The 24,743-nt window shown below is 44.3% G+C and overlaps 1 protein-coding gene and 1 non-coding gene across 4 annotated transcripts in view; one reads left to right on the forward strand and one right to left on the reverse strand.

Annotated features, from left to right (window-relative positions):
• Positions 1-190: 190 nt before the first annotated feature.
• LOC132782229 (U11 spliceosomal RNA) lies at positions 191-328 on the forward strand. Its single transcript, XR_009632062.2, has one exon. It is a non-coding gene; the product is annotated as a U11 spliceosomal RNA (small nuclear RNA).
• A 5,675-nt stretch (positions 329-6,003) lies between these two features.
• Positions 6,004-24,743, reverse strand: part of LOC132780827 (discoidin, CUB and LCCL domain-containing protein 1-like) — a 95,842-nt gene continuing 77,102 nt past the window's right edge. For all 3 annotated transcript variants that reach the window (XM_060784634.2, XM_060784633.2, XM_067473658.1), the window contains 5 exons: positions 23,521-23,613; positions 21,213-21,303; positions 15,066-15,103; positions 13,581-13,715; positions 6,004-8,584 (listed from right to left, as the gene is read on the reverse strand). In XM_060784634.2, coding sequence (XP_060640617.2) covers positions 8,229-8,584; positions 13,581-13,715; positions 15,066-15,103; positions 21,213-21,303; positions 23,521-23,613 — 713 coding nt within the window. In that variant the 3' untranslated portion in view covers positions 6,004-8,228. The remainder of the gene's footprint in view (positions 8,585-13,580; positions 13,716-15,065; positions 15,104-21,212; positions 21,304-23,520; positions 23,614-24,743) is intronic.

A 24,743-nucleotide genomic window follows, 5' to 3' on the forward strand; every position in this document is an offset into this window, starting at 1 on the left:
TTTTCGAAAAAAGCGAATGTAATTTCCCTTCTATCCTAGCCCCGAGGAGTCAGGCGAAAGGGTATGTGTTGCAATAATACAAAAGCACTTAACACATGCAGTGGATTAGGGGTGTAACGATGGATCGCTCGCAGTGACCTACAGAGGCGTCTCGGATGGCTTGGTTGCCCGCTTGTGGCAGCACGCGTTTAAAAAGGGCTTCTGCCGTGAGTGGCACGTGGAGAGGAGGGCTGCGGCCAATCTTTCTGTGCGGAATCGCTATCAAGAGATTTCGGAAGCATAATTTTTGGAAACGGGGTAGCTGGTAATCGCTTGTTCGGGCTCCCCTGAAAAGAAGTGAAAGGCAGAAAGTGGTAGGTGAGTTAGATCAGTGTTTCTCAACCTGGGGGTTGGGACCCCTGGATGGGGGGCATCAGAGAGGTCACCAAAGACCATCAGAAAACATAGTATTGTTTTTGTTGGTCATAGTCGTTCTACGTGGGAAGTTTAGCCAATTTTATCGATGGTGGAGTTCAGAACGCACTAATTGCAGGTGAACTATAAACTCCCAAATGTCAAGGTCTATTTTCCCCAAACTCCACCAGTTTGGCTATTTTGAGTATTTGTGCCAAGTTTGGTTCAATTCCATCATTGATGGAGTTCACAGTGCTCTCTGGATGTAGGTGAACTACAACTCCCAAACTCAAGGTCAATGCCCATCAAACCTTTCCAGTATTTTCTGTTGGTCGTTGGAGTACTGTGTGCCAAATTTGGTTCAGTTCCATCGTTGGTAGAGTTCAGAATGCTCTTTGATTGCAGATGAACTATAAATCCCAGCAACTACAATTCCCAAATGACAAATCCCTCCCCAATCCCACCAGTATTCAAATTTGGGTATTTGTGCCACATCTTGCATATCAGATATTTAAATTACCTTTCATAACAGTAGCAAAACTACAGTTATGAAGGAGCAACAAAAGTCATGTTATGTTTGGGGGTCACCACAACATGAGGAACTGTATTAAGGGGTCACGGCATTAGGAAGGTTGAGAAACACTGGGTTAGATTATATGTTGTTGTTTATTCGTTCAGTCGTTTCCTCATGGACCAGCCCATACCAGAGCTCCCTGTCAGCCGTCACCACCCTCAGCTCTTTCAGGGTCAAGCCAGCCACTTCGAGAATACCATCCATCCATCTTGCCCTTGGTTGGCCCCTCTTCCTTCTTCCTTCCATTTTCCCCAGCATCATTGTCTTCTCTAAGCTTTCCTGTCTTATTATGTGGCCAAAGTACTTCATCTTGGCCTCTACTATCCTTCCCTCCAATGAGCAGTCAGGCTGGTTGGATCTTCTTGCGGTCCAAGGCACTCTCAGAACCTTCCTCCAACACCACAGTTCAAAAGCACCTACCGTATCTTCCTTCACTCAGCCTTCCCTATGCTCCAGCTCTCACATCCATAGGTTACTATGGGGAATACCATTGTTTAACTTACTTACTTGCTTACTTACTTGCTTACGCAATGAGTCGCCCTTGGGCTGAGAATTGCGGTATATAAGCGTAGTAAATAAATAAATAAATAAATACTTAGGCGATCCCTTGTAATCTGAGGATGATGGTCCTCCAAGTTCGGTGTCCTGGGGGTGGGTTCGTAGGTGGCTGTGGAGCCCTATTCTTGACCTGCATCTTCTCCCGCAGTGAGGGCATTGGTTTCCAGGTGGGAGGCGGTCTCGGTCGGGGTTGGTTTGATGCGCCTTCCTCTTGGCACATTTCTCTCTTTCACCCTCCATTTGTGCCTCTTCAAATTCTGCAGCACTGCTGGTCACAGCTGACCTCCAGCTGGAGTGCTCAAGGACCAGGGCTTCCCAGTTCTCAGTGTCTATGCCAGAGTTTTTAAGGTTGGCTTTGAGGCCATTTTTAAATCTCTTTTCCTGTCCACCAACATTCCATTTTCCGTTCTTGAGTTCGGAGTAGATCAACTGCTTTGGGAGATGGTGGTCAAGCATCCAGACAACATGGCCGGTCCAGCGGAGTTGATGGCGGAGGACCATTGCTTTGATGCTGGTGATCTTCGCTTCTTCCAGCACGCTGATGTTTGTCCGCCTGTCTTCCCAAGAGATTTGCAGGATTTTCCGGAGGCAGTGCTGATAGAATCGTTCCAGAAGTTGCATGTGACGCCTGTAGACAGTCCACCGTTTGCAGGCATATAGCAGGGTTGGGAGGACAATAGCTTTATAGACGAGCACCTTGGTATACGTACGGATGTCCCGGTCCTCAAACACTCTCTGCTTCATTCGGAAAAATGCTGCACTCGCAGAGCTCAGGCGGTGTTGTATTTTGGTGTCGATGTTGACTTTGGTGGAGAGGTGGCTGGCAAGGTAGCGGAAATGATCAACATTTTCTAATGTTACACCATTAAGCTGTATCGCTGGCATTGGAGAGGGGTTGGCTGGTGATTGCTGGAACAGCACTTTGGTTTTCACGATGTTCAATGACAGGCTGAGCTTCTCGTATACTTCTGTGAAAGTGTTTAGAGTGGCTTGTAGATCTTCTTCTGAATGCACACAGACGACATCATCAGCATACTGGAGTTCTATAACAGATGTTGTTGTAACCTTGGTTCTGGCTTTCAGTCTGTTGAGGTTAAACAGCTTGCCATCTGTTTGATAGATGATTTCCACTCCGCTGGGACATGGTGAACAAGGTAATACATCAACAAGGTGAAGTATTATAGCGATGAAGATGGAGAATAAAGTTGGGGCAATAACACATCCCTGTTTGACACCTGATTCCACCTTAAATGGGTCACTTTGGGAGCCATTGCTGTCCAAAACTGTTGCCATCATGTCATCATGGAGGAGCCTCAGATGCTCACAAATTTGTTAGGGCACCCAATCTTTTGGAGGATGGTCCAGAGAGCGCTGCGATTCACTGTGTCGAATGCCTTTGCAAGGTCTATGAATGCCATGTACAGAGGTTGATTTTGTTCCCTGCATTTTTCTTGGAGCTGTCATGCAGTAAAGATCATGTCTACGCTTCCTCTGGAGGAGCGGAAGCCATTCTGGGTTTCTGGGAGGGTGTCTTCTGAGAGGGGCAGAAGGCGGTTTGCAAGGATTCTTGCGAAGATTTTCCCAGCGGAGGTTAGAAGGGAGCTACCTCGATAGTTTCCGCAGTTTGTTCTTTCCCCCTTTTTGAAGAGGGTGATGATGGCAGGTCCTCCCTCTTTAAAGATTTCAGCAGGGATCCCATCAGGACCACTGGCTTTGTTATTTTTTTGTTGGCTGATGGCATTGCTGACTTCTTCCAAAATAGGCAGTGCTGCAAGCTCATCTCTGGTTTGTTGTTGTGGGATTTGTGAGAGAACCTCTTCGGCCACATTGGAGCTGCGGTTCAGGAGGCTTTGGTAGTGTTCTTTCCAACGTAATGCAATTGATTTTTGGTCCTTCAGGAGTTTGGTTCCATCTGATGAGCAGAGAGGCTGTATGCCATGGTTTCTTGGTCCATAGATGACCTTTGTGGCTTTGAAAAATCCCTGAGCATCATGGGTATCTGCCAGGTGTTGGATTTCTTCAGCCTTCTTTGTCCACCAGATGTTCTTGAGTTCTCTGGTCCTTCTTTGGACCTCAGCTTTTGCGCTGGTGTAGATCTTTTTCTTAGCAGCATTGTTGATGTCTCTCTGCCATGTTTGGAAGGCTTTCCTTTTCTTGTCAATTAGCTGTTGGATCTCGTTGTCATTTTCATCAAACCAATCTTGATGTTTCTTGGTTTGATACCCAATAGTTTCTTCGCATACTGTGATGATGAAGGTCTTCAGTTTGTGCCAGTGTTCCTCAACATTTTCGGAGTGTTCTTTGGGTAGATGGTTCTTGAGTTCTGTTTGGAGATGGGCTCGCCTGGAGGGTTCCTGAAGGGCTTGGGTGTTCATTTTGCGCCTTGTCTTTCTTCCTTGGAGTCTACACTTGGGGGCAATCTTGATGGCCATCATGGATCAGATTAGCCTGTGGTCTGTCCAGCAGTCGTCAGCACCTGTCATGGTTCTTGTGAGGAGCACGTCACGGCGGTTTCTGGCACATGTGATTACATAGTCTAAGAGGTGCCAATGCTTTGACCGGGGGGGGGGGGGGGGGGTGTGCTTCCATGATGTCTTGAACTTGTTTTTTTGGCGGAAGAGTGTGTTGGTGATGACAAGGTTGTGTTCTGCACATTTGGTGAGAAGCAGGATGCCATTCGAGTTGCTTTTTCCAACCCCGTCTTTTCCTATGGTCCCTGGCCACAGGTTGAAGTCTCGCTCGACTCTTGCATTAAAGTCCCCCAGGAGGATGATTTTGTCCTCCTTAGGTATCTCTGATAGGACGGTGTACAGCTGACAGTAAACTTTTTCCTTGATGTCTTCATCAGCATCTAGTGTCGGTGCATAGGCACTTATGATGGTTGCCTGTTGGTTTTTGGCAAGGTCAATTCGGAGGGTTGAGTCCATTGATGCCAGTGGATGATTCGGTCAGATGTTTCACCATATCATTTCTGATAGCAAAGCCAACTCTGTGCATTCTTTCGTCTTCTTCGGGCAATCCCTTCCAGAAGAAGGTGTAGCCTCCTTTTTCTTCCTTCAGCTGTCCCTCTCCTGCTCTCCGGGTCTCCTGAAGGGCTGCTATGTCGATGTTAAAGCGCCCCAACTCCCTTGCAATGATGGCAGTTCTGCGTTTGGGGCATTCACTGTCAGTGTTGTCCATCAGTGTCTGTACATTCCATGTACCAAAGTTCTTTTTTTTTTGGCCGCAGGTAGGTGACCCCACTGGACGCGGCAGTCCAGTCAGGGATAAGAGAGGCAGACTATGTTTAGGGCACCTTTTCTACCCCCTCCCCGTGTGGGGTGAGCAGAGTGGATCCTCAAAAGGGCTGCTCAGTCGTGGATACAGCTGCCGAACTACTCAACTGCCTCGGACCTTGAAGTAGAACGACTGAGTCTGTACCCAGACGGAAGAAGATGCAGAGCAAGAATAGGGCTCCACAGCCACATACGGACCCACAAGAATATTGGAAGACAATCATCCTCGGAAAGCGAGGGATCGCCTAAGTAAGTAAGTAAGTGTATTTCTAGGTACAAAGATTACTGCAGACGCAGACTGCAGCCAGGAAATCAGAAGACACTTACTTCTTATATACATACAATATATTATTAGTAGGTAAATGTTTTCCCCTGACATTAAGCCTAGTCGTGTCTGACTCTGAGGGTTGGTGCTCATCTCCATTTCTAAGCCGAAGAGCCAGCGTTGTCTGTAAACACCTCCAAGGTCATGTGGCCAGCATGACTGCATGGAGTGCCGTTACCTTCCCGCCGGAGCGGTACCTATTGATCTACTCACATTTGCATGTTTTCGAACTGCTAAGTTGGCAGAAGCTCACGCCACTCGCCGGATTTGAACCTGCGACCTTTTGGTCAACAAGCTTAGCAGCTCAGTGGTTTAACTCACTGCTCCACCGGGTGCTCCCTATTATATTATTAGCATAGTACAATATCAGTATTATATATTGTACTATACCATTATATTGTAATATTATTAGTAATATTACATGTAATATAAAGTATATAATTACTGTCAGCTCCAGCTTCCCATATGGGGACATGAGGGAAGCCTCCCACAAAGATGGTAAAACATCATAACATCTGGGTAATGTCCCCTGGGCAACGTCCTTGAAGACAGCCAATTCTCTCACGCCAGAAGTGACTTGCAGTTTCTCAAGTCACTCCTGACACCAAATAAACCAAACAAACCTGCAAGACCAACTATTTAGAGTTGGAAAAGCCATCAATGATTTGAGTTAAGCCATGGTTTTAAAGTTTGGAAATACCTAGAAGCAACCACTCCTATCTGAGGAAATTATAAGAACCTCCTCCTCCCATCCCAAGAAATCAAAGTATGTAGACTAACAAAAGCAAATTAATAATTTGCTCTGCTTTCATGACATCCAAGATCGACTTCATTCTACAGACAGCCTTTGTTTACAAAAACAAACTTTTCTTAAGAAATAAATCAGACAAAACCTTTAATGATAGCTAACATATGGTTTCCTTTTGAGCAACATGATACTTGCAAACGTTTTCTCAAACCCAGTCACCCTACATTTGAATTAGAACACAAAATTTACTAGGACAAATGAACATGCAAAACAAAAACAAAAAAGCGGATTTATTAGTGATACTGGGTGGGCAAGAAGAAATTAAGTAAAGGGTTTTTTTATCTGTTCTACAAAAAATTTAATAAGAAAATGTGAGGAGAATGAATGACTGGAGTCTAGCTGTTATTATTACATAGGACATATATAATCTGGTGTTAGGGAATACATACAATCTGATAGGGAATGTCTCACTGTTTAAACTGGAGCTCCCGGTAGCACCCTGTAAACCCCTGTACCGGCAGAACCGACAGGTCACAAGTTTGAATCTGGGGAGGGTGTGGATGAACTCCCTCTATCAGCTCCAGCTCCTCATGCGGGGACATGAGAGAAGCCTCCCACAAGGATGATAAAACATCAAAACATCCGGGCGTCCCCTGGGCAACGTCCTTGCAGACGGCCAATTCTCTCACACCAGAAGCGACTTGCAGTTTCTCAAGTCGCTCCTGACACGACAAATAAAAATTGTTTAAACCAGCCATAGGCCAACTTCAGCCCTCAGGGTATTTTGGACTGCAACTCCCACAATTACTAACAGCCTACTGGCTGTCCAAAACACCTCGAGGGAGGGCCCAAGTTGGCTCATGCCTGGTCTAAGAGAACAGCTATTTTTAAAAAATTCCAAAAAAAATGAAGGGATTGGTGAAATGTTCTGAAAGTTGAGTGGCTTGCAGTTGTAAACATGGGACTATACTTGAGGTGAGTTTCATGCCAATAGGCCTAAAAACGACTGAGAAATGAGCATCTAAGTTTCCCCATTGGTGGCAATGGGCCAAATCTTTCCTGTATGAAAACGGGAACCTAAATTTGGGAACTTCTCTAAAAATGGAATGAGGGTGGAAAGCCAGAAACCGGGCATCGAAAGCGCAACAAGCTTTTTGCCAAATTGCACACCCTTGCTGGGAAGGAGTTGTGTTGTGACACCTGAAGGTCAACTGTTTGAATCCGGGCAGCAGGGTGAGCTCCTGTCTGTCAGCTCCAGCTTCCCATGCAGGAACATTAGAAGCGTCCCACAGGTGGTAAAACATCCGGGCGTTCCCTGGGCAACATCCTTGCAAACAGCCAATTCTCACACACCAGAAGTGACTTGCAGTATATTCTCAAGTCGCTCCTGACACGATAAACCTGGGAAGTTGTTGTTGCTGTCACTCGCATCTACCAAATGGTCAGCCTATTGGAGAGTAGAAGACATTTGTAACCCAGGAAAAGGGTTCTTTGGGTGTTGATCACAAGGGCTCATGATAGAAGCATGCATGGCGAGGGTCTCTGTGCTCGTAGGAGGGGCCTTATGATGATGGTGCCACTTGGGAGTCATTTCTCAGTTGGAGAGTCTGGTAACCAAAAAGGATCCTCATAAGGGGAGACAGTCTTTCCTGCAAGCCAACCTCAACCATTTTGCTGTCCAGCTTCGCTGGCCACTCGGAGTGCCTCTGGTGTCGCTGTGAGAAGGTCCTCCATTGTGCATGTGGCAGGGCTCTGTTTGGATTGTAGTAGGTGGTCTGTGGTTTGCTCTTCTCCACACTTGCAAGTCATGGACTCCACTTTGTAGCACCATTTCTTAAGATTGGCTCTGCATCTCTGCCAGAGTGCAATCTCTTCAGTGCCTTCCAGGTTGCCCAGTCTTTTGTGTGCCTGGGGGGAGTCTCTCATCTGGTCTCAGCCATGGATTGAAGTTCTGGATTTCAGCCTGCCACTTTTGGACTCTCGCTTGCTGAGATGTTCCTGCAATTATCTCTGTTGATCTTGGGAATCTGTTTCTTGATTTAAGGTGTTGGCGGTCTGGCTGATATCCGAACAGAGGCTGGGCTGGAGATGTCACTGCCTTCATCCTTTCATTATTGGCTGCTACTTTTCGGCGGATGTCAGGTGGTGCAATACTGGCTAAACAGTATAATTTCTCCAGTGGTGTGGGGCGTAGACATCCTGTGATAATGTGGCATGTCTCATTGAGATCCACATTCACTGTTTTAGTGTGGTAAGATGTGTTCCACACTGGACATGTGTATTCAGCAGCAGAGTAGCAAAGTGCAAGTGCAGATGTCTTCACTGCATCTGGTTGTGATCCCCAGGTTGTGCCAGTCAGCTTTCGTACGATATTGTTTCTAACTTCTCGGTTGCCATCGGGACATGGAAGGCATGCTGCATCTGGACCTCTGGATGCAGCGGAGTCAGACTTTTGGAAGAGGGAATCGCTTTTACAGCCAATGTATTCGTTCTGCAAGTGTCCCTTCCTGGCTGAGTGGCCTGCTCAAGGAATGGAGTGGCATATTCGGGTTCTGGTGGCAAAGGCTCAGCGTATTCATGATACTTGCTGGGAACGTCATAATGATTGACAAACAAAGGGAGTGTGTAACTTTCATCCAAGGCAGGTTTAAATGTCGATGGAGCTGTCTGGCTACTGGGACTGACTTGGACCACATCCGGCTCAGCATATTCTGTAAAAGGAAATGCGGGAAGAATAATTCAAAATGATATAGAAAACTGCCTATCTGTGAACTGGTTTGGGAATGTTTGAGGTTTTTTTGGGGACTATAATTCTAAAAACCACCAGACATAGTTGCTGGCCTTCAAGGATTCTAGTGTTTTGGGTTTTTTTAGCAAGGTAAAGAAAAAGTAAATGCTTTAATGTACTACTTAAATAATAATAATAATAAATATTATTATATTTATTTATACACCGCTTTATCTCTCCTGAAGGAGGCTCAAAGTGACTTAAGATAAAAACATCAGCATAACAATTTAAAATACACATTATTATTATTATTATTATTATTATTATTATTATTATTAGCCATCCCCTGCCACACATTGCTGTGGCTCAGTCTGGTGATCTGAAAAATAAAGTAATGAGAAAGTGCTGGTTTCTAATATATGTAATTTCTTTATGTTTGTGGGTAAACAGTATTTGATTACGTTTTCTTGTCCTGGTGAAAGGAGTTAGACTGGATTGCCTTAAGTATTTTCTATTGGTCATAGGGATTCTGTGTGGGAAGTTTGCCCCAATTCTGTCATTGGTGGGGTTCAGAATGCTCTTTGATTGTAATAACTACAACTCCCAAATGTCAAGATCTATTTCCCCCAAACTCCATCTGTGTTCCTAGTTGGGCATATTTAATATTCATGCCAAGTTTGGTCCAGATCCATCATTGTTTGAGTGCACAGTTCTCTCTGGATGTAGGTGTACTACAACTCCCAAACTCAATGTCAATGCCCACCAAACCCTTCTAGTATTTTCTATTGGGCATGGGAGTCCTGTGTGCCATGTTTGGTTCAATTCCATCATTAGCGGAGTTCAGAATGCTCTTTTATTGTAGGTGAACTATAAATCCCAGCAACTACAACTCCCAAATGGCAAAATCAATTTTTTAGTGATGGTCACTCCTTGGATTAGTCGGTGTCTTGTGGCCAAATTTGGTGACAATTTGCCCAGTGGTTTTTGAGTTATGTTAATCCTACAAATGAACATTACATTTTTATTTATTTAGATTGTTATTATAATTTTACTGAAACAAAACCACAATATGTCACAGCAAACAAGATCTATATGCTGGATTCGAACACTGGTGTTGAACACTTCCCAAGTGTCTAGGACTGTGTGATTTATTATTACTACTACTATTATTATTATTATTACTATTATTATTATTATTTGATACACAAGATGAGTACACAGCAAACAAGATCACTATGCTGGCTGTTGTATTGGATCACACGTCGGACACTTCCCAAGTGTTTAGGACTGTGTGATGTATCGGTGAATAATGCATGCAGATCCAAGTAGAGTGGCCTTTTGCAGCTGACAGATGGTAATTTTGTCAGCACCAATTGTGTTTAAGTGCAGGCCAAGGTCTTTAGGCACTGCACTCAGTGTGGGACAAAGGACTCTTGTCTGCTGGAGCTAGGTGTGAATGTTTCAACTGACTACCTTGATTAGCATATAATGGTCTGACAGTGCCTGGAGCAAACTTTTGTTGAGAGGTGATTAGATGTCCAGATTGTTTCCTCTCTGTTGTTTTGCTGTTGTAATTTTAGAGTTTTTTTTAATACTAGTAGCCAGATTTTGTTCATTTTTATGGTTTCCTCCTTTCTGTTGAAATTGTCCACATGCTTGTGTATTTCAATGGCTTCTCTGTGTAGTCTGACACGGTGGTTGTGAGAGTGGTCCAGCATTTCTGTGTTTATGCATTAGCATAAATATTTAAAATATACAAACATATGAACATTAACACAGGATGAAATATAGACAGTGTTTAAAACATTCCCAGTTAAAAACCATTAAAACAAATTCAAAGCTAAAAACTCTATTCCAAACTCTGAAAATTCCATTGCTTTTCGTGTGTCTCAGATCAGGAATCTGCATATACTAACATAAACAGATGAGGATTCAGAAATAACTTCCATCATTTAAATAGAAATGCCATCTATGGGAGGCTCTTGATGAGATACTGCCACTCTTCTGCCGTCCATGTGTTAATTTCCAAGGCCCCACTTCTTCCGCATTATGGGTGGTGATCTTTGAAGTCAACAGCCCTATGGAAGAACTTAATAATTCCTGCTGCCTTAAGAAAGCTCAGAGCATTCTTGGGGATCCCTCTCACCCGGCGTATTCTTTATTTCTTTACTAGCTTGGGGACCCGGCGTTGCCCGGGTTATTAGAGAAAGTGGGTAATGGTGGTTCTGTATGCCAAGTTTGGTCTTTATTGGTCTTTGGATAACGGCTGCATTATTTTCAGGAAGTGAGTGAAGGTACTTGAAGTCCCATCATCCATGGGCCATCCTCCTACAAACAGCAGCAGGATATAGAGTGGGTCATGGGGGCTCTGTGTGCCAAGTTTGGTCTTTATCAGTCATTAGATGAGGGTGGCAGTGGTGTCAGTAAGTGAGTGAAGGTATTGCAAGTCCCATCATCCAAAGTCCATCCCCTTTCAAACTGCAGCAGGATGTAGAGTGGATCATGGGGGCTCTGTGTGCCAAGTGTGGTCTTGATTGGTCATTAGAAGAGGGTTGCAGCAGTCTTGGGAAGGGAGTGGAGATACTTGAAGTCCCATCATCCATGGTCTGTCCTCCTCCAAACTGCAGCAGGATGTAGTGTGGGTCATTGGAGCTCCATGTGCCAAGTTTAGTCTCGATTAGTCATTGGCGAGGGTCTCAGTGGTCTCAGGAAGTGAGCAAAGGTACTGCAAGTCCCATCATCCATCTCCAAAGTTTTCCAAACAACACCAGGACGTAAAGTGGGTCATGAGAGGTCTATGTGCCAAGTTTGGTCTTGATCCGTCATTGGATGAGGTTTGCAGAGGTCTCAGAATGTGAGTGAAGGTACTGGAAGTTCCATCATCCATGGTCCACCCTTCTCCAAAACTGCAGCAGGATGTAGAGTGGGTCATGGGGGCTCTGTGTGGCAACTTTGGTCTTGATTGGTCATTAGATGAGTTTTGCAGCAGTCTTGGGTAGTGGAGGTACTTGAAGTCCCATCATCCATGGTCTGTCGTCCTCCAAACTGCTCCAGGATGTAGAGTGGGTCATTGAAGCTCCATGTGCCAAGTTTAGTCTTGATGAGTCATTGGCGAGGGTCTCAGTGGTCTCAGGAAGTGAGTGAAGTGACTGCAAGTCCCATCATCCATTGTCAAATTCTTCCAAGCCGCACCAGGATGTAGAGTGAGTTATGCGGGCTCTCTGTGTAAATTGTGGTCCTGATCCATCATTGTTGGCAGTTATAATGGTCTTAGGAAGGGAGTGCAGGTATTGCAAGTCCCATCGTCCATGGTGCATCCTCCTTCAAACTGCACCTGGATGTAGAGTGCGTCATGGAGACTCAGTGTGCCAAGTTTGGTATTTATTGGTAATTGGATGAGGGTTGCAGTGGTCTGAAGAATTGAGCAATGGTACTGCAAGTTCCATAATCCATGGTCCATCCCTGGCCAAACCACACCAGGACGTAAAGTGGGTCATGAGAGGTCTCTGTGCGAAGTTTGGTCCTGATCAGTCATTGGATAAGGTTAACAGCGGTCTCAGAATGTGGTGAGTGGTGGTACTGCAAGTCCCATCATCCATGGTTCATAGTCCTCCAAACTGCAGTAGGATGTAGAGTGGGTGATGGGGGCTCTGTGTGCCTATTTCGGTCTGTATTGGGAGTGTTCTGACCCAGCCCCCGGCCTTTCCTTTCCTCTCTTTGTCATCTCGGAATGTTGGATTTGAAGCTGGCCAATCAGAGACCATATGCAAATTTCATTCTGTCATGCCCCGTTTCTGCCATGAACCCTCTTCTCCACCAGGGGCTCCTCTTGAAGCTGGCCAATCAGAGACCATATGCAAATAGCACCACTGCGGCAGCCAATCCGAATGTTGGAACTTTCAGGCTGGCCAATCAAAACGCTGCCACATACACCGTCCGCCCTTCCTCTGTCCGATACAAACAAACACTCTTCTTTATTATATATATAGATTTGGAACATTTATTCTTTTTCACCTCTGAAGTGGGACTTAGGATGGTTACCAACAGGCTGTTGTAGTAGAGTCTGATAGCAACGCTGCAACTGGTAGTGAGCGTACTGGAAGAGGGAAGAGGAGTGCTCAGGAGTTAGATGAGGAGCAACAGAGGAAGAGGATCCGGGAGATACTTATGTCACCCATGGATGAAGATTCCTTCGAGGGGTTTTCTGAGAGTGAAATGAGTGAGGAGGAGGAAAGAGATACAGTGGATGGAAATAGGGGAACTAAGAGGGTTACTCAGGAGCAGGAATCAGATGAGGAGCGACAGAGAAAGAAGATTTGGGATATACTTAACTGCTTCCACAGAAGAGGAGGATTTAATGGGTTTCTCTGGGAATGATGGGTCTGGGAGTGATGAGGATGAGGATGAATCATTGGATTGGACTAAGGTGCAAGAGGTTCGGGATGTGTGTACTCAACCAACGTCTAATGACACATTTGTCGGGTTTTCTGGTGATGGGGATTGGCAATCGGGAGATACTGGGGATTCTTTGAGAGAACTAAGTCTTGACAAGAGGTGGAGGAGTTGGAGAGATGGGCGTCGGCGTTCAGGTGAAGAAGCTAATCCAGCTGTAAGTGATGATGACGGGGTGGAGGGCGGCTCATCATCGGATGATGAGTTGTAAGATAAAAGTAGGCACTGAAATGGAAGAACTTTACAGTAGGCAAAGTGTTGGTTTCGTGCCTTGGGTCTTGTCGCTGCCGCTTTCGTGTTGGATCTGGATCTGCAGGTTGCTTTTTACCTTCGTGTTACAACTCAGCTTGGGTTCTCGTGAGTGTGGATTTCCACTTTCCTTGACTTCGGACTGCTTTTGACGACGACGCTGCCTCCTGGACTTTGAAACTGAAGTTTGCCGTGGCTGGTATGTATGGACACTATGGGGAAGGTTAAAGAGGACTAGTGGGTGGCTATTTGTGGTGACTGATCATCACATAACTCACCTGGTGACTGAGCTCTACCAACATCCACAGGCATTCCTGCTCCATGGAAAGAGGTGACTTCAGAGCTGGAGAGCTGCAGGGTCCTTCCAGGCCATAACTGGCTGGGCTCAGGTATTGGGTTCATTACAGAGGCATCTTAAGGTCATCAAAAGAAAGAAACAGAAATCTTGATGAATTTGTGCATATGGTGACGGAAAAGCACTATTTAGAATAATTTGGCAGGGAGCATTGCATACTGACTGTCTCAGAGACAGTTGGAATGGAATACAGTAGCCTAAAAGAAGAGTGACCAAGTAAGACATCCCCAAGTTTAGGAGATAGTTCACCCTGGTCAGATTTAATGTGTTCCCATCGGCAGCATTGCAAGGTAGATTTACCCCACATCAGGAACAGGTATGCCCATACGGTATGCTGATTGTAGAAACCACCAAGCATGTCCTCCTATACTGTGGCTTTGATAGAGATATTGAAGCTGTTTTTATTACTCCCATTGTACAAAAGATCCCTGGTAGAAATGACGACTGCTATCTAAAACAGCTCATAGACAACAAGGAACCCTTTGATCCCTCTTAGGGTGACTAAGCTTTGGGCTATAAAAATAAGGAGGCACAATGGGGTCAAACCACTGAACTGTTGAATCTGCTGACCTAAAGGTTGGCAGTTCAAAGCTGTGGGTTGGGGTGAGTTCCTGCTGTTAGCCCTAGCTCTTGCCAACCTAGCAGTTCAAAGACATGCAAACGTGAGTACATCAATAGGTACCTCTTTGGCAGGAAGGTAATAAAGATGCCCATGCAGCCATGCCAACAGCACAACCAGGAGGTGTCTACAGACAACAGGCTCATTGGCATGGAAATGGAACAAGAGCACTTCCCCATGGCTAGAACTGAGCACTATCTCCAGAAGCCAGAGATGAAAGGGGAAGCCTTTACCTTTGTTCTGTGTATTTTTATGTCATTGTTATTCTACTGTATTAAAAGTATATCTGTATATGTTGTAATCCATTCTGAGTCCCCTTGGGGAGATGGAGCAGAAAATAAATAAGGTGTTATTATTCACTCACAGCCTAAAAGAAGGCATGCCTGCTGCCTGGACCTGGAATGAGAGAGTTTGAACTCTAACGAGCTCTCTCTTTTGGAGACAGAAAAGGAAGGGTGTCTTGGTGTCAATGGCAAAGCAATCAATGATCACAATCGTTGTCTAATTTTTTTAAAAAAGTCCCAGTGCCAAAAAAGGACATCAGAATGGGCACCAGGCAGGGATTTCTAAAAAGAGAATCCCAAATGCAAAAAGAGAATTGCAAATACAATATGCCACAACTTAGATTTAATAATCTATGCTTCAATTATTTCTTTAAAAGTGAGAGAAATATGATAAAACGGATACACAAGGCACAATCTCATCAATCCCCAGCCTGTGAGGTAAGAAAACTCATCTGTTTCCCAGCTCGCAAATATGACTAGCTTGCCTCGCATTTGTGTACTTTACCTTTTATGACATCACAGTCTTGATCCACTACTGCCTTCCTGCAAACGTTAAGGAAAGAAGACTATCAGGTGGACTCAACAACAGTTTCAGCACCAAGATTAGAACCAATAAGTACAACTAAACGGCATGCAAACCATGAAACGATATTATTCCAGGGCAAAATACATACGTAGTACATAGTTGTATATGAGCCTCACTTCTTGCCTGAATGTTAAACTTTCAAAGGACAGCATAGTGATTACTAATTAAAGCAACCTTCCTCAGCTTTGTATCTTCCAGATGTACTGGATGACATTCTGCACCATCTACAGCTGTGCTGGGGAGGATAATGAGAACTGTAGGCTAGGATCCTCCAGCAAAGGGTCACCGCCTTGTTGTGGCGCTGGAGCTTGAGCACCTCAATGATGTCATGAGCGAAACCGTGAAGGGCCACCCAAGACGGGACGGTCGTGGCTGAGAGGAATCTGTACAAGGACCAAGTCGCAACAGTAAGAACTGACCACGGAACAACAGACTGGTTCAAGATTGGGAAAGGCGTACGGCAAGGCTGCATACTCTCACCCAACCTTTTTAACTTGTATGCAGAACACATCATGCGATGTGCGGGGCTTGATGAGTGCAAAGTTGGGGTGAAAATTGCTGGAAGAAACATTAACAACCTCAGATATGCAGATGACACCACTTTGATGGCCGAAAGTGAGGAGGAGCTGAGGAGCCTTCTAATCAAGGTGAAAGAAGAAAGCGCAAAAGCTGGGTTGCAGCTAAACATAAAAAAAACCAAGATTATGGCAACAAGAATGATTGATAACTGGAAAACAGAGGGAGAAAATGTGGAGGCCGTAACAGACTTTGTATTTCTAGGTGCAAAGATTACTGCAGATGCCGACTGTGGCCAGGAAATCAGAAGACGCTTACTTCTTGGGAGGAGAGCAATGTCCAGTCTCGATAAAATAGTAAAGAGTAGAGACATCAGACTGGCAACAAAGATCCGCCTAGTCAAAGCCATGGTATTCCCTGTAGTAACCTACAGATGTGAGAGCTGGACCTTAGGGAAGGCTGAGCGAAGGAAGATCGATGCTTTTGAACTGTGGTGTTGGAGGAAAGTTCTGAGAGTGCCTTGGACTGCGAGAAGATCCAACCAGTCCATCCTCCAGGAAATAAAGCCCGGCTGCTCACTGGAAGGATACTAGAGACAAAGTTGAAGTACTTTGGCCACATCATGCGGAGACAGCAAAGCCTGGAGAAGACAATTATGCTGGGGAAAGTGGAAGGCAAAAGGAAGAGGGGCCGACCAAGGGCAAGATGGATGGACGGCATCCTTGAAGTGACTGGACTGACCTTGAAGGAGCTGGGGGTGGTGACGGCCGACAGGGAGCTCTGGCGTGGGCTGGTCCATGAGGTCACGAAGAGTCGGAGACGACTGAACGAATGAACAACAACAGGCTAGGATCAGGCCTTGAGACCAAGACGAGGGTTCATATCTCCAGGGACCATCACTAAACCCAATGGGTAAACATAAAAGAAAACCAGTGGATTCCCTGGTCCAGCTCTATGCTCATGCAGTGGCCAGCCAGATGTTTTGGGAAACCTACTAGCGGATCATGACCACAACAGCACCCAAGTGACCCCCAATAAAATGCATGCATATCTTTTATTTGTTACAGATAATGCATTGTTAGACAGGAATGCATTGGCTGTAACCATATTGTGTAAAACTAGTGAAAAATACAGTTCTAATGGACATGTGTGCTGGGGAAAGACTCCTGTTGTCACAGTGATGTATGCAAATCATAATTTAATGGCTGCTACGTGTCTCTCTAAACCAGACTGGGAAATCATATTAGACTACAATTCAGTCATCTCTTACTATTGGCTATATGGGCCAGCATGGATGGCAGCTATAGTCCAACAACATTGGCAGGATCACTTATTTCTCACCCCTGTTCTCAAACCATGTAGGCAACACATAGGTGTTAACAAGATAAATGCAGATTGATACATAGTGTCGAGAGTCATTCATTTATCTTGTGCCAACCTTGTATTTCCCTCAGCATCAATTCAAGTCTTTTTTAAAAAATCCTGTTATCTTCTAAATCAAACTTTTTAAACAGAGGGTCAGGTCAAGTCCCTCTAATAATTGAAGGGACAGATTATAATTTGAAAAAAGCATGAATGAATTCCTATGTACACTGCACATATCTTATTTGTAGTGCAAAAAACACTTTAAAACAATACAATAATTAAAATGAAGAATTTTAACAAATATAAACTTATTAGTATTTCAATGGGAAGTCTGGGCCTGCTTTTGGCTGATGAGATAGGATTGTTGTTGTTGTATCCTTTCAAGTTGTTTCAGACTTAGGTTGACCCTGAGCGAAGGCCGTCTAAATGACCTTGGAGGGCCGTATCCGGCCCTCGGGCCTTAGTTTGAGGACCCCTGTTCTAAATCTTCGAAATGTCTATTCTTTTATCTTCATAGCCTTGGATGTTTCAGAAATTTTAGCTTTTGTATTTCCCAAGTGGTTTTAACTCTCGATTTTGTATCAGACTTTCTTGTTCTGTTTTCCATAACATTCTTGCAATGCTCACTTATTTTTTTAAGTATGTTTACTTTGTGCTATGTGCTGATTTAATTTTTTGTTCTATTTATTAGACTACTGCTTTATTTTATACGTTACAACACCTGTCATAAGCCTTGACTTTCAAAACACTGACAGGAGGAGAGTAGTACAGTCCGAAGTCAAGCCAATTAGCCCATGGTGGAAACAGAACCCAAGGTAACAGGTGGAAGGGAAAGCCAAGTGTCCAGTCCATAGTCAAAGCCATATACCAGAATGCCAAGCAACAAGGTTGTGTCCACAAGTCAAGAGACATAGTCCCAAGTTCCAAAAGGCACATGAGAGAAAGATTCCAAGGTCCAGGCATGGATACGTAATTGCAGCCAGCACTCACACGGGTCAGCACTAACACATTGCAAACCTTTAAATGCTACTTTCACATCTGATCCTGATTGTCTGCCTTCTCAAGAAGCCCCCTTTTCTCTCCTTAGTTTCACAAAGGAAGGCACAGTTAACTTTTCCTCAGCCTGCTCAACAGAAGTTTCTTTTGTTTGGCCAGCAGGCTGAGTAATTGTTACACCTGGGTGCCCCAGCATTGAATCTATGTGAAAATACAGTTCTAGTGGACATGTGATTACCCCGAGGAATGGCTGAGAAAGTCATGGTGAAATACCTAAGGTGCAGGCAGAAATGGCCGAGTCATAATCATGTGAGGTTTATGACAAGGGGTTGCATCAGTAATTTGTCCCTTACTCGAGAGCAGTACGTGTGAAAAAGATCTTGGGATCCTCATGGCCAACAATGTGATGTGGTGGCAAAAAAGCCAATGGGATTTTGGCCTGCATCAATAGGAGTATAGTGTGTAGATCCAAGGAATTCATGCTACCCCTCTATTCTGCCTTGGTTAGACCACACCTGGAATATTGTGTCCAATTCTGGGCACCACAATTGAAGAGAGATATTGACAAGCCAGAGGAGGGTGACTAAAATGATCGAGGGTCTGAAGAACAAACCCTATGAGGAGCAGCTTAAAGAGCTGGGCATGTTTAGCCTGAAGAAGAGAAGGCTGAGAGGAGACATGATAGCCATGTATAAATATTTGAGAGAAAGTCATAAGTAGAAGGGAGCAAGCTTATCTGCTGCCCTGGAGACTAAGATGCAGAACAATGGCTTCAAACTACAAGAAAGGAGATTCCATATGAACATTAGGAAGAACTTCCTGACTGAGAGCCGTTCAGCAGTGGAACTCTCTGCCCCAGAGTGTGGTGGAGGCTCCTTCTTTGGAAGCTTTTAAACAGAGGCTGGATGGCCATCTGTGGGGGGTGCTTTGAATGCGATTTTCCTGCTTCTTGGCAAGAGGTTGGACTGGATGGCCCATGAGATCTCTTCCAACTCTTTGATTCTATGATTCTATAGGTCAGGGGTTCTCAAACTTTTGAAATAGACGGCCAGGTCACAGTCCCTCAAACTGATGAAGGGCCAGATTATAATTTGAAAAAAACATGAATTAATTCCTACGCACACTGCACATATCTTATTGTAGTGCAAAAAACACTTAAAAACAATACAAAATTAAAATGAAGAACTAGTTTAACAAATATAAACTTATTAGTATTTCACTGGGCAGTGTGGGCCTGCTTTTGGCTGATGAGATAGGATTGTTGTTGTTGTTGTTGTGTGCTTTCAAGTCATTTCAGACTTAGGTTGACCCTGAGCAAGGGCCGGGTAAATGACCTTGGAGGGCCGTATCCGGCCCCTGGGCCTTAGTTTGAGGACCCCTGCTATAGGTGGTTGTAAAAAGGGAGATGAAATGCTGAATCTTGTGTGAATCTCATCATTAATATTTCTCTGCCTCTGAGGATTGTTTGTAAATACAAATCTGATTGTGGAATTATGTATCCTGACTGTACAGCTGTAAATAGTGCAACACTGAAGATTCAAGTCTCCTGATAGGTTTTTAAACAGAGGCTAGATGGCCATCTGTCAGGGGTGGTTTGAATGCAATAATAAATCAACATTCTGTGACTAGATTACAGCAGTGTTCCCCAGGCCCACAACCTTCAAATGTCGTGGATGATAATCCTGGCAAGCAAGCCTTTAGCCATGCTGCTAACTGAAAACAATAGGTGTCTTAGTCCATAGTTTTATCATAATTCACCTGCAGTTCATTCATCTCAAATTTGTTGATTTCTGTGAGATGAATGAACTGCAGGTGAATTATGATAAAACCAAGATCCTGACTTTTGGGAAAAGCAATAAAAAACAAGTCTGGAAGATAAAGGGCCACTATATCGAGCAAGTAAAGCATTTCAAATACCTAGGACTTTGGTTCAGTAACAACCTCTCATGGTCCACCCACTTAAAATATACATTGGCCCGGGCCCAATCAAATGGCAATGCTACCAAGAGGTTTTTCCACTCCAGGGGCAACCAATATATCCCCCTAGCTCTGCAAGTCTTCCAAGCAAAGGCGATGTCACAACTACTCTATGGAGCACCCATTTGGTTAACCCCTGATAACAGTGCCATCAGATCTTTCCACTCGAAATTCCTCCACAATTTTTTTGGTGTCCCAAACTGTGTCCCGTATGCAGTCCTATGTCTAGAATCTGGTCAATATTCTATAGAGGCCACTATCTGGCTAAACATTATTAAATTTTGGTTATCTATCCACTACCAAAGGCCCAGCAACTCTCTGACCCAACTCACCTTGAGCGAACTCCACCACTCAAAATGGTGCTCTACAGTTCTAGCAAAGATCGGGGAATTGGGCTATGATAGCGATTTCTGAACTTGCTAACTTTCACCAAGATCTTTACCCTTATTAAAAGGAAGCTGCTAGAAAGGGACTATAACCAATTGTTGAGCTTGGCCAATAAATCCTGTTCACCTATTAACATGGCAATTCCATTCATACAGGGAAACCCAGCCTTTTATATTGCAGAACTCACTAACCCCTCTTACAGAAGACCCTACATGCTGGCTAGATTTAACATCATGCCATCTCCGCTCCATAGAGGAAGACTCAATGGTCTATCAAGCAATAAGAGGCTTTGTCCCTGTAGCACAGGACAGCTGGATTCTATCCTGCATATTCTGCACTACCCACTTTACCAGTATTGGCCACTTTATGCCAATAAAGGCTTATTGGATTGGATTGGATTTGGAAATAAAGATATCCAGGTTCAAATCGCCTCTTGAGTATATCTCCTTGTGGAGAGAAAAAGCAGAGTATAAATAAACATTATAACAACAACAACAACAACAACAACTTAGGTCACTGGCTGAGACTGGTCCAGATTATCAAATCAGACAATCCACATTATCTGCTTTGAGCTGGATTATACACTACCATATAATGACGGATACTCTGGTTTCTCTTCAGATTGTATAAATCTTTCGTCTTTTACTACCATATAAACCAGTTCAAATCAGATAATCTGGATTTTATATGGCAGTGTAGAAGGGCCCATAGTCTAATCATCCTTTCAGGATGCCGCGAGACTAAAAAGATGGGGAGAACCAACATTCAACAAACAAAGGTGCAATATAAATTCAACAAAGAAGGAATGAAATAAATGTTACTTACCTCTTCTTACGGCAGAGGAAAACCAGTAGTAAAAGAGCAGAACAGATTAGGACAAAACCTCCAATCAGTAGCATCACCAGTAAAGGGGGCCCTGAATAAAGAAACAGAGTCAGCCCTTGGGCTCCTTTTCTCCTCCATTACAATGACTGTCCATGAAAGAGATCTTGCTCTTGCCTCTAAGGGGCCACAGTAGCGCAGCAGGTTAAGCCGCTAGCTGCAGGAAATTTGCTGACTGGACGGTTAGCACTTCAAAGCCACGAGTCGGGGTGAGGTGAGCTCCTGGCTGTCAATCCTAGCTTCTGTCTACCTAGCAGTTCAAAAGCACTCAATGCAAGTAGAACAACAGGTACCACCTTGGCGGGGAGGTAAAAGGGTGCCCATGCAGGCAACATAATTGGACATGTAAATGGACAAGCTCCTTGGCATGAAAAATGGAACAAGAGCACCTCACCATGGCCAGAGTTGAGCATCGCCTCCAGAAATGGAAGGGGAATAGGCCTTCACCTCTGTCTATCTATTGTATGTCGTTGCTGACTATGTAAAAAGTCACTGAATGTTTACCTTATATATGTAAAACTGTAATCTGCTCTGAGTCCCTCTGCAGAGATAAAACAAAATAATGTGTATTAAGCAGCTGAGGGTGAAAAGGAAGGGGACTGAGGCTGTTAGGAATTGTAGGAGTTGAAGCCCAAAACACATGGAGGGAGGGCCAAAGTTTGCCCATGTCTGGACTATACTTTGGGCTCTTTACCTTATCATCTCTAGCAGGCCTGTAGCGGGGGGGGGGGGGGGGTTAGGGGTTCAACCCCCCCCCCCCGAAATGTTTCAGATTTTTTAAAAAACCTGGTTTACTCATGAATTTTAGCTGGTTAACCAAATCCCCATGCTAAGTCTATGAGATACAAAAAATTAAGAGTCCCTCCAGAACAGCAAGCACTATCTCAGGCAAATATTGACAATTTATTCACACTGTTTGGGACCCACCTACCTGCGTGACCACATCTCTGTGTACGAACCCACACGATCTCTTTGTTCATCTGCATTGCAAGTGCAATTGGTGGGGACGAGGGATAGGGCTTTCTCGGTGGTGGTCCCTCGACTCTGGAACTATCTCCCTAAGGACATCAGGCAAGCCCCAGCCAGGATATCTGCATGCCCATCCCCCTCCAAACACCTACCCTTTTCACCTGTTCATGCCCAGCACTTTTTAATTTTAATTATTACATTTGGCCCTGCCACAGATTTTAATTGCGTCATGGTGTGTTGTTAATGTTATTGTCTTGTTTTTGAGTTATTTTGCTGTATTGTTGTTGTTGTTTTTACTGTTGTATTTGGGCTCGGCCTCTTGTAAGCCCCACTGAGTCCTCCGGGAGATGGTAGCGGGGTACAAATAAAGGTTTGTTGTTGTTATTATTATTACTATTAGTATTATTATTGTCATTGTGGGGTGTGTGTGTTGAATGCTCTCATTAAGGAGGCCAGACTTGGTGGAGGTGGTTGACAGGGGTGGAGCTGCAGGCTATTGAAGGCTGCTCTGCCCCTTGCTGTGCTCTTTGCTTCAGCGTGAGCTAGGAGGCAGGTTTCAACCCCCCCCCCCGCGAAAATTTCAACCCCCCCCCCCGAAAATTTCAACCCCTCCCGAATTTTTTTTCTGGCTACGGCCCTGATCTCTAGCAACTACTACAAGCTGGCAACAGTGTGGTTGCAGGCAAGGCAGGTGCCAGGTTGCCTGAATTTGGCATTATGGCAATCGAGCACCTACCTATCCTTATAATAATAATAAACGTTATTTATATTCCATTCTATCTCTCTGAGGGGACTCAGAGTGGATTACAAAAACATATATGGCAAAGAATCAATGCTGTTATACAATTAACAAGGATTGACAGTACACAGACAGAGGCAAAGGCTTCCTCCTTTTCATTTCTGGCAACCGGAGGCTGTGCTCAACTCGGCCATGGGGAGGTGCTGTTGTTCCATTTTTCCATGCTGAGGATCCTGTTGTCCATGGAACCTTCCTGATCAAATTGCCTGCATGTCTTCATGGGCGTCTTTTAACTCCCCGCCAAAGTGGTACCTATTTATCTACTCACATTGCTGTTTTTGAACTGCTAGGTAAGCAGAAGCTAGGTCTGACAGCAGGAGCTCACTTGAACTGCCAACTTTCCAGTCAGCAGGATTTTCTGTAGCTGGCGGTTTAACCCGCTGTGCTAACCGTGGCCCTTTATGCAACAGAGGTGATTGCAATCTGCAATTGCTACTTGGTCTGACCACTACATCAAGATGTCCGAAGTTGAGAAGCACTTACCTGTTTTTTCTGAACTGATCACAGTTCCTGGGATTTGGGTGAAAATGTCAGGGCTGCTAGTCAGGACGGGAAGCTCTTTGGGGCCACGGTGGGCTAGAAAAGAGTACAATTTCAGGGGATGAAAAAGAAAAAAGAAGTGGGGAAGAAATCTTTTCATTGCTGTGTCATTTCCAATTTATGGCAACCCTAAGACAAGACCATCAGATAGTCTTCCTGGCATGATCTGTTCAGAGCAAGGTTGTCTTTGACTCCAAGGCTGAATGCATGTGGCTTGCCCAAAGTCACCCAATGGCCAAGTGGAAAGTAAGTGAAATTTATTGATTAGTCCACTGACCATATCAACAGTAAAAGACAAAAACAAGAAAATACACAAATAGACACTAATCACTGTCCTAAAACACTTGAAATAGTGAACATATATTAAAACACAATTAAAACTTGATTAATTTAAAAGTTCAAGATAATTAAAAATAATTAAAAATGGAAAGTCCAAGTGGAAAGTCAAATCCTAGTTTTCCAAAGTCCTTGTTCAGGACTCAAAAACCACCACACTATGCTGGTGTGAGGACTCGTATATTAATTTCAGAGGGGTACTTTACACGCCACAACTCAGACACAGCTTACTAACCTCATTCGTCATCCCAAGGGAAAGCTAACACTGTATTTACTCGACTCCAATGCTCACCTTTTATGCCTAAATAACCTCCTGCTGCAGGAGCTGTGTCTGGAGCCTTTAATTTAATTGCATTGACTCGATGCTATGGAATGCTGGGATTTGTAGTTTGATGAGGCATCTGCACTATTTGGCAGAGAAAGCTTAAGCTCTTGTAAAAGTACCGCCCCCATGATTCCACAGCATTGAACAAGGCAGTTAAAATGGATTCATTCTGCAGCAGAGATGCACCCCAAGGTTTTCCTTTCTATCACTGGAAGCCTTGGTGTTCCAACCCAATTGTTTTTATAGAAAGAATTCTAAGCAGGCAGCTACTGTAATGGGCTGCTGTGCATTACAATAATCAGCAAATACTTTTTTTATTTCAGGGTTTTGAAAATGTTGCAGGGTTTCAAGGTTTTGGAAAATGAGGTGCGCATTAGATTTGATGGCATATTAGACTTGAGTTGAAAATGTTGATCATTTCTGCTACCTTGGCAGCCTCCTCTCCACAAAAGTCAACATTGACACTGAAATTCAACACCGCCTGAGCTCTGCGAGTGCAGCATTT

The sequence above is a fragment of the Anolis sagrei genome, chromosome X, assembly GCF_037176765.1.
Source record: "Anolis sagrei isolate rAnoSag1 chromosome X, rAnoSag1.mat, whole genome shotgun sequence".
Classification (NCBI taxonomy): domain Eukaryota; kingdom Metazoa; phylum Chordata; class Lepidosauria; order Squamata; family Dactyloidae; genus Anolis; species Anolis sagrei.